This window comes from Mytilus trossulus, chromosome 4 (genome assembly GCF_036588685.1).
Source record: "Mytilus trossulus isolate FHL-02 chromosome 4, PNRI_Mtr1.1.1.hap1, whole genome shotgun sequence".
Taxonomy (NCBI): domain Eukaryota; kingdom Metazoa; phylum Mollusca; class Bivalvia; order Mytilida; family Mytilidae; genus Mytilus; species Mytilus trossulus.
The window spans coordinates 78490799-78506530 of record NC_086376.1 but is presented as its reverse complement, the minus strand read 5'-3'; the positions used below and the strand labels follow the sequence as shown (position 1 = coordinate 78506530).

The window sequence follows — 15732 nt, the reverse complement described above, 5'->3', positions numbered from 1 at the left end:
AGACGATACAGTTACGATCCCATCTTGATTTTTTTACAAAATTTGCAAACAAGCTATTTTTCACCTCGGCAATTCAAATAAGTAATAGACTATAATAATACCTTCATGTGACGACAGAACAACGAAAATCAAGGGACGACAATTGTGGTCTCGGACCAATTAAACGAGCCAAATAATTTTTAGTGAAGGTGTTAGGTTCCACCTTAGTTCCCAATATATTTGTTTACATTTCATACTGTTTCAAATTGTCCACCAAATATGACTCGGTCCTCGTTCAATAAAAGGATCAGAATTATGAATAAGATTTTAAACAGAAATCAACAAAAATTAGGCTTGAACGATATATAAAAAATAGGCTTGAACGATATAAAAAAAAGAGGCTTGAATAATATAAAAATCTAGGCTTGAATGATATAAAAAAAAATAGGCTTGAATAGTATAAAAAAAAAAGAATAGGCTTGAATAATATAAAAAAAAGGCTTGAATAATATAAAAAATAGGCTTGAATAATTAAAAAAATAGGCTTGAATAATATAAAAAAAATAGGCTGGAATAATATAAAAAAATAGGCTAGCCTAATATCAAATAAAGGCTTAAATAATATTAAACAAGAACTGTCTTTAAAAAAGATATCCGACGTATTTAAATTTGAGTATATGTTTAAAACTATCATTTCGATTATATTTGAATAAGTGATATACCATTTAAATAACGTTTTCTCTGTTTGTGTTCAGTATTCTCGGTCCTCGTATCTTTCTGTTTACATTCACCAAAACCCCGCGGAAATCTCACATGCGTAGGTGCGTTCTAAAAGTCATGTACGTTCGTTCAACAAAGTTAACATTAAAAATTATATAATTGTCCCGAATAAACAGCTGTCATGGATGCAAAGAGCTATTGGAGAAACATTTATTTTAATAAAAAATATAAATCTTTGTAAGATCTAGTTCAAATATTTATAGTTTTTGACTTGCTTTCCATCACGATATAATTAACGAGACGTTTTTTTTTCAATCACAACCAAATCACCCACCATGACAGCATTTTGTCCAATCGCAGAAAGGATTTTCGAGCATGCGTATTCTGTTGCCATAGTTGAGCGCCCTTAAGTTCAAAGGGCACAAACCGAAACTATACCGACTACGTCGGAAAAAAAATAGGCTTGAATAATATGTTTGACTAAGATCACAAAATGGATACAATGTTAATGTTAGGTTATCAACGTTACAAGATGACAACATTGAATTTCGTCAAGTTAAAAAAAGAACTGTTAGCTTATATATGTTTTAAAAGTATAAACAATGCCTATTACTATGTACAAAACAAATAAAATATTACAAATACTTATGTTTAATATTTGTTATATAAAGAGAATATTGTTATAAACGAAATGAGAATCTTTGCTGTCAATCCAGGACGCATGTGTGTAGCATTTGCTGTCAATCCAGTACGCATGTGTGTAGCATTTGCTGTCAATCCAGTACGCATGTGTGTAACACTACTAACACAAACTTTCCCAGAAAGTGTTTTAATCTTGAAAGCATAGGACATCATTGGTATTGCATGTATTACCTGTATGACTTTTGATACAATATTGGTTGGATCGATGCTTGGGTTTGTCAAGTCAGTTTTCTGGCATCCTGTTTGGCTCGTTATTTTACAGTATCTAGTTTTTATGCCAGCACTGGGATAAAGCGAAATTGCTGAAAGAATCGAACGAGAGTATAATTAGTATTATTTAAGTTTCAAATCCATCAACTAAAGTTAACCTTAAAGGGTTTAAGACCTTTTAGTATAAGGTTGTTTGCATGTTAGTTTTTCGAAACTTCTATTCTCGTGTGCAAATAGTATAAAATCAAATCGGAAAGATCAAAATCAAAAGCTCAAACACATCAAACGAATGGAAAACACTTTGGTATTCCTGACTTGCACATGTTTTTATAGCTAGCTAAACCTCTCACTTGTATGAAAGTCGGAAAACATTTCATTATATTGAAAACAATGTGTGAACAAAACAAACAGACATAATTGGTAAAAATATCAAAAAGTTGTACAGCAGTCAACATTGTGTTATACTTTTAATTACCATAAAACAAAATAATGTGCCAGCAAAGAAAAACAAAATGGCATAAAGACAAAGCAAATAAGCAAAAATGAATGACAAGAATACAAAAATGACCACAGCACATCAACACATTGCGGGAGGTATAAGTACCAAGCCACGTAAACATGGAATTACAAAAAATGGAGTAAACAGAAAAGGATAATAAGTTACAAAGACAAATAGAAGAACACTATAACATGAAGTTAAGATAATAAACAAATAAGTGGCTAAAATCTATAGGTCACTTCCATCGTGTATTATTTATGAAGCTGATTTGGAATATTTAACAACAATGTCTTGGTATCTTCATGAGGCTATATATTCTAGGAATCCGATCAACCTTCTGCTCAGACACTGGGGGTAGTTTATAGGCAGACGATACAGTTACGATCACATCCTGAATTTGCAAACAAGCTATTTTCACCTCGGCAATTCAAGTATGTAATAGAATGTATACCTTCATGATCTACTTTTAGAGATAAAAGGGGTCGAAATTTTAGTCATTTACTCAAAGTTTAGGTTCCTTTTTAGGCACACCTAACTAATTTAGTACTACAGATAAAAACAAGCGGATTTTTTTACAATCATTATGAAAATATTTTTCTCATGAATATGTTCTTACTGTGTTCAACAGTTCTTTTAAATTTTTAAAAAAGTTTCATGATTCCAGGATATAAACGGCATTTTCCCGGTAAACTTTTTTTTTTATTATAATTAGTACAAATAATCTTCATAAATAATCAAAAATATTAATTTAAAAAAGAGGGGTCCATGTACTTGTTTTTAAGTGAAATCAGTTTAAATGATAAAAATCAGTCAAAACATGCATCTTTTCCCGATATGTCAAAGTTTGACGTCGCGAAAATAACATGGTATTGAATACCGAATGAGCTGCATGGGAACTGTTCATACCATATGCAGATGAAATTGGAATATTGCGACTTACGTGTTGGAAATTGAAAATATTAGAAATTCGTCTCGTATGTCATTGATTTTGGTAATGAGATGACCGATTATGTCAAATTCGAGGTACATGTATAAGTCTAAAAATGAGGCAGAAGAAGCCTGTTGTAATTGTAAGTTCTGGAGGATATATTAATGGAAAATATCAGAAAAATTTAGAAAGTTTATGGACAGAGATAAATTGATATATCTGAATATGAAATTAAATGATTTGGCTTCTTTTATCTTCTTGTTTTTGACAAGTGTCTGAACTAATTCCAACTCTTTAAAAAAATATCTTCTGTGTTGCATGTTTCTACCTTTCAGTTCACTATTACTAAAGTATGCCGTATGATATCGCAAAAGTAATAAATAAGTAAACAAAGGACAATAACAGAATTACAGGCTCTTGACTTGGGACAGGCACATACGTAAAATGTGACGGGGTTAGCGATGTTAGCAGGATCCCAACCCTCCGTCTAACCTGGAACAGTGGTATAACAGTACAACATAAGAACGAACAACAAAAATCAGTTGAAAAAAGCTTAACTCATCAGATGGACAAAAATACAAGTGGAGTTGGACGGGTAATAGGCTTCTAATTTTTTGGGTTAAATTTCCACATGTTTAGCATTGAAACAACAAATCCTTAAATACATAATCCTTAAACTTATTTATTTGAAAGAGAAGATGCATGTGTTATGATTGTCAATAAGACAAGTCTCCACAAGAGACAAAATTACACAGAAATTAACAACTATAGGTCATCGTACGGACTTCAACAATGAGCAAAAGCTCACCCCGCATAGTCAGCCACTTATGTATATATTCCACGAACGACCAACGAAGATACAACGGCGTTTGAAATACATATCTGACGGTATATCAATACACTTTTTTTCTAATTCTGTTCCTTTTACCTGACTAACAATTTTTTTTCTTTTGATCATACAGATCTATAATTTATACTTTCAATGTTTCAATGTTGATAAGATATTTGTCGATGGACACTTAACACCCAACAAGTAACAGTGTAAAGTATAAAAAATTAAAATAGCATGAAATGCATCGTGTGTTAAGCAAGATATGTAATGGTGATAGTTGCTCACAATTAAATGAATCCAACATAATTATTCATTCAGATGCCAACAATTTATCACAGGACACTGGAAGCCACTCTTTATACTTTTAAATTTTATCACGGTTCGCTTTAGCCAAAAGTAAAATGCTAAAAACCAATGTTAACAAACTAAGATTCATCAAATCTTAAAAATAAATAAATAAAATTGAGAATGGAAATGGGGAATGTGTCAAAGAGACAACAACCCGACCAAATAAAAAAACAACAGCAGAAGGTCACCAACAGGTCTTCAATGTAGCGAGAAATTCCCGCACCCGGAGGAGTCCTTCAGCCATGCTTCAATTTTATTCATATTAACAACACAAAAATGTTTTAATTATTATTTACTGAAATGTTTCTTGATAAGATAGTTAAACTGGAAAATGGTAATGACTATATACAAAAAATGAAAATAGTGTTAACTTTGTATTTAACAAACTTACGCCAAACGGATATCTTAAGACCAGCTGTTCCTTCGAACTCCATACACTTGTGATTAGCCGTTGCACATCTTGAGGTAGATACTTTATCACAGTTCTTTGTTTTTACATTCAGGAGGAGCACTTTCAAACTTACGTCAAAACATTTTCCGCATTGAGGACCTATGGATAAAACATACAAATGTATCATAGTGAGTCCAAACCGGTACATGTCCTTTAACCATTTTAAATGCGTTTGTAATATCGTCACTTTCATGTATACATTTGAGCATTCGTGTAAAAAAGAAATGAATTGAATCTGCATTCCTAAAAAGCAGAACTTATTTGTTTCGTATTGGGTTGACACATGCATACCACTAAATATCCAGGTTTTCGTTTCTTAAGATAATGTATGTCTGCATCCTTTTAATACACAAAAATAGCTATACAGTGTAGCATCACAACCGAATAAATGGACCTCCCCCTAGTTGTCCTATAATATAAGACTTTACTATCAATGCTGAACCATGATATGAACCTACGAAGTCTTATATTATAGGACTAACCCCCCCCCCCCCCCCCCCCCCCCCCCTTTTTTCCCCCTAAGGATGCGTAAGAAAAAAACAAATGTGAAGTCAGGTAAGGTTAATTTCGTCTTATTGTCATTATAATTGCAGTTGTGTGATACTGATTCCTATTAAGGCAGCTAAGGTTTAAGGCTGAAATATGATCCTAAAGTTAGCTAATGCTTCAGAATAGGATCTGGTGGTACATGTTCAAAGAAGTATATGACGAATTCAAACTTGTTAAAAACACATTTATCTGTCAAATATTCATTTCAAATTTCCGTAGATCAAAGTTATAAAATATTTAAGCTTGAGCAACACTGTATTACGAAATAAACTATTTTTTTCAGAGAGAAATTTGTGTAAATAAAGCGAATAAATGGTACGGCGAATTTTTTGTTTACAGTACGCGGGAAATAGATACTGTTCGCTTTGCAATGCTTTTTGAGTACCTATATTCGGTGGTTATGCTTTACTGTTCTATATAGTACCAAATCAAATATATCATTATTTTTGTACCGAATATTATGCGATAGCTACTAGTATTTCAAATCACTGTATTCATATTTTTAGATTTAAATTACCTTTTGCCGAACTAAGGTCTGTCAAACAGTAACTTATGGCCAACGTCATAAACAAAGCAGCATGGTAAACGTGCATATTTGTGCTTCCTCTGTGTTTGTATACTAGATATAATAGTAAATAGTACTTGTATGCAAAATATATATGGTATGCAAGAAAGTTTTCTGATTTGTGATCAAGCAATTTAGAAAACTATATGTATATCTTCAACTGTTCCCTTAATACAGGATATTACTAGTTACAAATTTCACACTTCTTAAAAAAAAATCCCGAGTTACTTACGATGGTACAATGTATGTAAGGAAACTGATAAGTTTTATCGATTTAAAACCTTACCCGTTTCAAGATCTTCCTTCTTGACATACAGTTTGTACGTTTACTCGTATGTATGAATTTAGTCGTTTCAAACGGAGAAAGGCAAACCAAAATGTAAATTGTGTGATATTTACATAAACTTAAGTTTTTATCAGTTGCATGTTTTTTTTATTAGTTGCTATTGGCTTTGAACTAGCTGTCAGTAACTGCGAATTCTCTCAGATGTGTACTTAGTGTCTGTTTGTTGTGTGGATGTACAAGTACCCGTCCACTCTATCTTTTTGTTTGATGTATTTCTATTTGTATCCATCTGATGAGTTAAATCTTTTTCAACTGATTTTTATAGTTTGTTTTTATGTTGTACTGTAACACCACTATTCAAGGTTAGGAGAGGGTAAGGTGCCCGCTTACATGTTTAAATCCGCCACAAAGTGTATGTGGCTGTCCAAAGTCCACAGCCTGTAATTTAGTGGTTGTTGTTTGTTGCTGTGTTCCCTTGTTTTTCGTTCATTATTTTGTATATAAACGAAGACGTCAGTTTTCTCGTTTGAATAGTCAATTTGCCAATTACCGATTTGATTCTGTTATTACACACTTTTTAAACAAATTACTTCCCTTTGTCAATCGTAGGCTGGTTCCATACCGGACAAAATTAGCTTTTGCCAATGCAAAGTATGATGAATTGAAAGTGATGTATCGGCGGTTTAACTAATATTTCATAAAAAATAATTTCTGATATCAATAGTATTTAGATTAACAACAAATTAATGTAATTAAAAAATTTGAAAACCTTAAAGATTACTCACATTACGCACAGGTATATTTGCTCGTTCTGCTAGCTCTCCATTATAAATGAAAATTAATGTCCCTCATAAGGGACTCAACTGAGAGATGGATCTCTAATTACAGGGTCAATTACGGGAATTGGCAAAAAGCCTATTGTTTTACATTTGTCATTTCAGGGCCTTTTAAAGCTGACTATGCGGTATAGGCTTTTCTCATTGTTAAAGGCCGTACGGTGACCTATAGTTGTTAATTGCTATCTCTTCCGAAGAGTTGTCTCATTGGCAATCATTCCACATTTTCTTTTTTTATATTTGTAACCTACAGTTTTAGATTCTGTCATTTTATTCGAAATCTAAATTTTTGTTGAAATAAAACGTCGTATTATGGAAACCTTTAAAGGTTTTATGGAGATATAAAAGTCAGAATTATTACAACCTTCGTTACGATTTTGTATTGATTATAAAGATAGATATATAAAGATGTGAAATGAGTGCCAATGAGAAAACTCTCCGTCTTTTTTGTGATGACTTACTATCCTTAATTTGACAAATTATCACACCTTATTATGTGGGAAAATTGGAAAGAAATCGAAAACATCCTAAACTATCCGATATCTTCCTTAAGCCACCCGTACTGGCTTTCCGTAAGCCCAAAAAGCCTTCAGACTTGCTGATTTATCCTCTAAACCAGGCTCTTCGTCAGCGGGCTTTTAACAGTTAATCTAATGGAACAAAATAAACTATAGTTTGCAATATTACTTGCAAGACTACAAACACTTGGTATCCTCTACGCTGGAAATGTGGTAAACAGTATTTTGGTGAGTCGACATTTGAGATTTCCTGGCCACACTAAGGAAGATCCAGATCGACTGACTATTTCTATCGTTGAACACAACACTGGTTGGTGTACGGATTCGAGAATAACTCGGAAACATTTTTGGAAAAGAAGTTAAATAAAGTTGGCATAAAATGCCATCAATAAAAAGGTGTTGTTCAAATTGTGCAGTGATCTACTTTTTGGTTGTAAAATATGTACTAATATCTACTCATTCTTATTAACTGACGGATCTCCTAATTTACTGATTTTATCCTATGGTGTAACTTATTGTTGATTAGCATGCATGTATGCCAGGAGAAGCCTTACCTGGTCCGAGTACACAGTTATTTCGTAGTGCATTTCTTTTAGACAATAAATGTAAATAAAAAAAATCCAACCTGCGCTTTCTCAATAACATTTTTACAGTGTGTTGTACTACTTTTGGGACAAATTATATCAAAATTATAGAAAACTTCATCAGCTCTAACTCAAAATATGGACAATTTTGTGTTAAGGGGGTCTTGAAATCTTTTGACAGCTTCCGAAGTGCTAATTTTTTACCTTTTTCAGCTGGACCTAATGACTACTTTACCTAAATATTTATGACCCAAATTTTTTTACAGTGTCATTTCACCCCCCAACTTGCTATATGAGGCATAAAACAAGGAGAATTAAATTTGGAAGGGGTATAACAAAAATTGGCAAGTAACACACTGTCCACATTAAGGACTATATTCGTGAACAACGAAAATCAAAGGACGATAACTGTGTACTCGGACCACCTGTCGAATAACAATGGCCCGCTCCTTTTTGAGTTCATGCGATTCCATTAGATTTTGTTTGTTACCTTTATTTGTGTTCTTAATCGAGTTTTGATATTTGATGATTGGTAAACTACTGTTGCGTTTATCTGAAAATCGTTGGATATGCAATGTTATTAATTGTATCCTATTATCTATTGTGGTATTTTTTTTACTGGGTTTGGATTCGCATAATAGAGATTTCCAATAAAATGACTTTACTCGACATAACCGACCTAACTCAACGTATTACGTCCTACTGCATTGAAGCATGACGGAGGGGAGCATACACTGCATACATATCTTGCTCTTTGAACACGCATTGTTGCTGGAATATGCCTTCAGTAAAAATCAACCACAACTATTTTTTTTACTCTTTAAATATTTTGTCAATAAACTTTGAATGATTTTATTAACATAAATACTATAATGGAACAAGTACAGTACCAACTTGTAATCAAACACACCCATCATTTCTTGTCATTTCACTTCACCCATATCTTAGTTCTTCTCACATTATGAATTTTAAAAACTACCAAGACGACATTTAGCATACATATATTAAAATAACGAATTCCGAAGCGGGAAGGTTGCCTTTTTGTTGTTTAAAAAAGATTTAACGTTTAAAGTAAATTCCAACACACCCGAATGTAAAAGGTGTACTCGACTTGTAAAGCAAAATTATATTTTTCTATAATTTAATTGAAGATAATTCGATGTGAGCAGAAATTCATATCAATGTCTTTAACTATACCAAATTATGGGGCGAGGTTTTTGTTTAAGTATACATAAACTTGCATCCGAGGATACAGGGGTAGAGGGCGTACTCCCCCTTTTCGATCGATAAATAAGAAATTAAATATTATAAAACATTAAAAATCGAAAAGAAGAATCTATCTGATAACGACACACAAAATCAATATAAATATCAAATAATAAGTTCATTAAATTTTGCAATTATATCTGAAAATCAAAGTCATTGTCGAAACCACGAAAGACAACTCCAATGAATCGTATGATAGGTAAAGATACGTATATATACGTGGTCTTGTGACAATGAAGTTTAGGCGGGAATCTCAAGAATCACGTGATATATAAAAATCATGATTTCTTTCGTTTTTCATCATCTTAGAAATATTTGATATTGATTAAATTTATTATGAATGGGTTTCCTAGTTTATGAATACTTAGTTAAAACTTGAGTAACGCATTTTTACAAAATTAATTGGTTAGCAATAACCGGTCCCGTTACGTGCGTACGTCGAGTTAGGTACGTATGTCATTTTATTGGAAATCTCTAATGAGTGATAAATGTATAACAATGGACGCTAACTCAATATTCCCATCATTTCCGCTCTATGTAGAGTTTCTATTCTATCAGAATGTTTTTCTCTGTTGATAAGTATATCTAATTGATTAACAATTTGTTAACATCAGTTCTTGTTAACATCAGTTCTTGTTAACATCAGTAAACTGATGTTGTTTCTTATCTATGTTTTGGTGTACAACACGTTTTGTTTTGAGTATACCACTTATCGGTTATAAACAGACCATATTGCATGCGTAAAATTTGTTTCAAGTTTTAAATTACTAATTGTGTTTGCTTGAACCCTATTATTGTCAAATAACAAATACTGTGTGTTTAGGCTCTCCCAATTTTTTCATTAAACCGGAACTAAATACCACTGACATATATGTGGAAGGTTATGTTAGCTACACAACAAGAGTTAACAAATCCACCATGTTCGGCTGTACCAATATAAAAATATGACAATTGCTTCTCGATCGTAACGCTGGTCGATGAAGTCGAGTTTGACATGGTGTATGGACTTCAACCTTTGTGAACAAAACTTGAAGTTCGGTATTTATGATGATACATTTTTTGTCATCATTAGGTGTCCGTACTCGTCTGTTGATTTTTACCATTATTCACTGAAACTGTTGGACCAAATTTAATCGAACTTAATCACAAACATCATCGGGATATTTAGTTTAAAAATGTGTCCAAGATGATCGACATGGCTAAAAATAGAACATATATGGTCAAACGCAAGATTTGCATTTTATTTTGAAAACTGCTACAAATAAACCTGGCAGAAAATAAATGTCAATAAACTCGGGCGCAGTGTCCTTTTAATTGTGAATTCAAGAATATTTTATTTTCACAGAAATCGAAAGATTTTACTTACAAAACATATATATACTAGTTTCGAATGTACAATCAAGCTTATTACAATGCAAGTTACACATAGAGGACTATACCAAGACAAGTTTAAAGACTTTTAAGCAAAATTTTAAAAAGCCTTATTTATAGTGTATGTTTTCATCATACTTAGAAAAACTCATTTATTATATAATTTAATACATCAGAAGTATATTTATGAACAGTATTAAAATCGCAGCTTGCCATCCATGACTTATAATTGAAGCACTTCCAGAATGTTTGTCATTGGAAACTGCAGGGGAAATTCCTGGTTTTGCGTTGATTCCAGTTGTGATTCTTGACACACTAACACTACTAGGGGTACTTGCACTGGAAGACACTGAAACACAAACACTACCAAAGATACTTTTAATGGATAGCACAGAGGACAATGCTGGTATTTTCTTCATTCTAGTTGTTATTTCTGATATTACTCCAGTTGGATCGTGATCCAGATCTGCAAAGTCAATCTTCACGCACCCTGTCTGTTTAATGACTGCACAGTATCTAGTTGTAATGTTCAAACTGTGTGTCAAAACCACTAAAAATATGAAACGATACTTATTTAGATGTAACCAAAATTTATGTGAGAAGTGATTAGAAGGAAACTGATCCTGCATAGTTTTAGAGACGTACTTCGTTCTTGTTTGAAATAAGTCATTATCTAGCTGTACTATGACGGATCCACGAGCTCACAGGATCTATTATAAAGTTGTTAACCTGTTAGATGGACCGTGGACCTCTTTATGATTTCAGTTAAGGAAAGGGATCATTTTAGGGGAAAAGTTTATAAATAGCCACGACACAAACAAAACGCAGAATGTCCAATATCATCGGAAGAGTTGATTTACTTTGGCCACCCCACAGCGCAAGTGCGAGGGAGAAAATCGTGATAAAAGAATGTAAAACAAAGGTGCATTGTTTATCAATGTCCCGATCCGGTAAGCTTCGACAACAAACTCGAAAAATGTTAGCTTGATATCAACAGTCACTGAATGAAATATAGTTTATCGCTAATACGTTCAAAAATCCCAACAACAAAAAAAACGTGCATACAAGATTTACTTTATTATACCGTTGTGCGTGCATTAGTTACATAATTTCGAAAACATTAAAATTATAAGAAAGTAGGATGTCTTTGAGCAATTTCACAGCTGACTAAGGTATGATATATATTGTGTGTGTCCTTGTTAAAGTTCTCAATATATAGCAGCTTGTATGGAACGCCGTAACTGCCTTATGGTACTTCATTCTTTATCATGATGAGTTTTTTCTTTATTATGATGAGGTTTCTCTCTATTATGATGAGGTTTTTCTTTATTATGATGAGGTTTTTCTCTATTATGATGAGCTTTTTCTTTATCATGATGAGCTTTTTCTTTATTATGATGAGCTTTTTCTTTATCATGATGAGCTTTTTCTCTATCATGATGAGCTTTTTCTTTATTATGATGATCTTTTTCTCTATTATGATGATCTTTTTCTTTATTATGATGAGCTTTTTCTTTATTATGATGAGCTTTTTCTCTATTATGATGAGGTTTTTCTTTATGATGAAATTTCTTTATTATGATGTGCTGTTAGAAGGGAATCATGGGAAATTAAGAGAATTACGGTCAAACAAAAAGAAAAATGGCCAAATCAGAAATGTTGAAAGTTTTTCGGAAAGTTGGCTTGCTCCATGTGCGGAAAATGTTTGAAAAAGAAAAAATAACACCAAACTTGTCAGCATGCTTTCAAAACATGAACTGGAATATCTAGGAGTTACCATTCCAGTCCATATGATGACACTGCGAATGGAATGCATCAAGTATGGAAACATGAAACCTGTGAAAACTGATAGTTTGGATGGCAATCAAAAATACCATGTAGACAAAAATGTATTAGAATCGTTGTTGGATTGTGACTTCAAGATGTCGACATTGGAAATTTCTTACAACTCTCAGAGAGAACAATGTATTGACGGGTGGCTCATTTTGGACTACAGAAAAGAGACTTTTCTGACATTGAAGATGGCAACCTTGACAGTATACTTTTTGCATTGTCGTTGACTTTTCTCGTTGTGGCGAACGCATGTTGCGTGAAATACTGAAAGGAAAATAGTACAAAGATTGAGGTAAAGAGATGCCATTCTTTGAACATACTTCGCTGGTACCCAAGAGAGAGGGAAAAAAGGCCGACTGCACAGACTCGTATATAAAATTACGGCACCGAACCACTTATGGCACATATACACTTACCATAAATTAGTAAGATGGAGATTCATTATACTGGGTGGAGTTGATGGGTTCAGTAGGCTTATTATGTTTCTACATTGTCGTAGCAACAACAATTCCGCCACCGTACGTATTTAGGAGTAGGTTTTTTGTATATGTTCTGTCAGCAGTTGCGAATCCAGCAATTTTTATAAGTGAGTCCTCCCAATGACTGCCTAAGAGGGGGCCCACTCCGGTCATGCATCAGTGATTCCCTATATAATCAACCAAATTTTTTCCGGAAAAGGGGGGGGGTCCCCTTGGTCTCCTCTAAATACGCCTCTGGTCAAATAAGGGACTAGAAAATTTATATGTGGCGGATTTCATGTTGACAAAACATGGTGACGGCAGTGATTACAGACTCAAGCACGCACAGTCAGAGAATAGAGATCCTTCTTGTGAAGGGACGTTATATATATATAACGAGAGTGTTTTGTGCTATTTCTATAACTTATTCTATCCTTTGGAAGACCAGGGAATTTCCGATCAACTAAATGGACTGCATCTAATAGCCCTGTTCTACATTTACATATATAAAATTAACAGAAGACTTTATATTTGAACTCAAGTTTGGGCAAGCTTGAGAACAACAAAATCATCTCCTGTCAATATTTGGATCACCGGTCACATACAGAATCCAGTTGGTACACAGCTCAATGAACGAGATTCAGTTGATTATGAATTACGAATAACTAGAGCAAATTTTAAAAGGACAGGTACCAACTTTGGCATCAATGACTTCGTGAATTGTGTTGTAATCCTTTCTGCACAAGCCTGATTGAACTGTCCTTATGTTTTTGCGTACAATAACAATGTTATAAATGATCATTGTCTATAATTTTTTAGCCTATTCCCCTCCCCATTTTAGTCTTGGTTTTGTTATATCCATCATAGAACTCATCTGGTACACCTATATATCAAAAGAAAGTGTTTGATGATTTCCATTGAGACAACTCTCCACAAGAGACCAAATGACACTGAAATTAACAACTATATGTCACCTCACGGTCTTCAACAATAAGCAAATCTAATACCGCATAGTCCGCTATGAAAGGCCTCAAAATTACAATGTAAAACAATTCAGACGAGAAAACTAACGGCCTAATTTACATACAAACAAGAATGTATCCTAAGCACACGGATGCTCCATCCGCATTATCATTTTCTATATTCAATGGACTGTAAAAATGGGATAAAATATCTAATTTGGCATTCAAATTAGAAAGATCATATCAGAGGAAACATGCTTACTAAGTTTCAAGTTGATTGGACTTCAACTTCATCAAAAACTACCTCGATCAAAAACTTTAACCTGAAGTGGAATAGACGAACGATCGTAAGAACGGACGAATGAACGAATGGACGGACGGCCGAACGAACGAACGAACGCACAGACCAGAAAACATAATGCCTATAAATGGGGCATCAAAATGAAAAAAAAACAAATATGTAACACATAAACAAACGACAAAAACTGAATTACTGGCTTCTGATTTGGGACAGGCACACACATACATAATGTGGCGGGATCCCAACGCTCCCCCTAACCTGGGACATTGGTACAACATAAGAACGAACAATAAAGATAAGTTGAGAAGGCTCAAATCGATTCTCAGATGGATAAACATGCAAATACTAAAAATGCAAGCGGATATGGGCCGGATACTTGTAAATCTTTACAACAAAAAGACAAAAAATAATAAATAAAATCATGCATCTAAGACTAAATTATTAATCAGTACATATCAAACATCCAATGAATTTAGTGCAAAGACGTCAATTAAAAGTCAGAGAAAAACCTGACCTTGTGCTATGCTAAGATACAGGAGTCGTCATATTGCAGATCCATGAATGTGTATATGTATATAAAATAATATTTAGTTATCTTACTGATAACAAAATCAATATCAATACCAATAAAACAATATTCAATGATCTAACTACAGTGTGCTGAATTGGTAACCTTTTAGAATGAGTTTATTTAAAGGATAAATAAGTTTACCAGGATAGTTTCAAAAGTGCCGGGCACGACAAACAACATTTCTGTAAAAATTGAGGATGTGCTACATGTATCCCGTTTGAAATAAGTTTTAAAGTACAACCAAACTTTGAAACCTAATTTTTATGTATATGAAAGAATTAAGTAAACGTTAAGGTATTTGTGGAAACGAATTCTCTATAACGTATGCATAGTCGTGAGGAGCATAGTTGGCGGCAGAAGTGAAAAGCAGTGTCATCATATGCGCTGGAATGGTAACTCCTAGAAATTCCAGTTCATGTTTTGAATATCTGACAACTTTTCAAAGTGTCCATGGGGGTTTTATGTGCAAGATGGGACTTATAATCCTTCAAGGGAGCCTTTAAATATATCTAATGTTGTGTTTTGGCTTCTTCAGACTTTAAAAAGCCTATAGTCATTGTTAAATTAATTGTTTGTTTTAAAAAATTGTGAACAAAACTGCTCTTTCAAAAAATCATTTTGGGAGCTTCTATAGGGAAAATCCCCCGCAAATAGTTACAGTTGGCAGGTATAGACTTTTGAAAGCATGCTGACAATATTAGGAGTTATTTTTTCGGTATCAAATATTTCCCGCGCCTGGAGCAAGCCAACTTTCCGAAGAACTTAATTTCAACATTTCTGATATTGAGATTTTTCTTTTTGTTTAATCTTAATTCTCTTAATTTCCCATTTTCTAACAGCTCATCATAATAGAGAAAAAGCTCATCATAATAAAGAAAAAGCTCATCATAATAAAGAAAAAGCTCATCATAACAGAGAAAAAGCTCATCATATTGTAACAAACCGCCGCCACAGGCCGAGTAA

The 15732-nt window shown here is 33.3% G+C and overlaps 1 protein-coding gene across 1 annotated transcript; it reads right to left on the bottom strand.

Annotated features, from left to right (window-relative positions):
• Positions 1-640: 640 nt before the first annotated feature.
• Positions 641-5872, bottom strand: LOC134714219 (uncharacterized). Its single transcript, XM_063575461.1, has 3 exons — positions 5736-5872; positions 4610-4768; positions 641-1703 (listed from the first exon to the last, which is right to left on the bottom strand). The coding sequence occupies exons 1-3, from the start codon at positions 5809-5811 to the stop codon at positions 1351-1353; spliced, it is 588 nt and encodes a 195-aa protein (XP_063431531.1). The 5' UTR covers positions 5812-5872; the 3' UTR covers positions 641-1350.
• Between the last annotated feature and the right edge of the window lie 9860 nt (positions 5873-15732).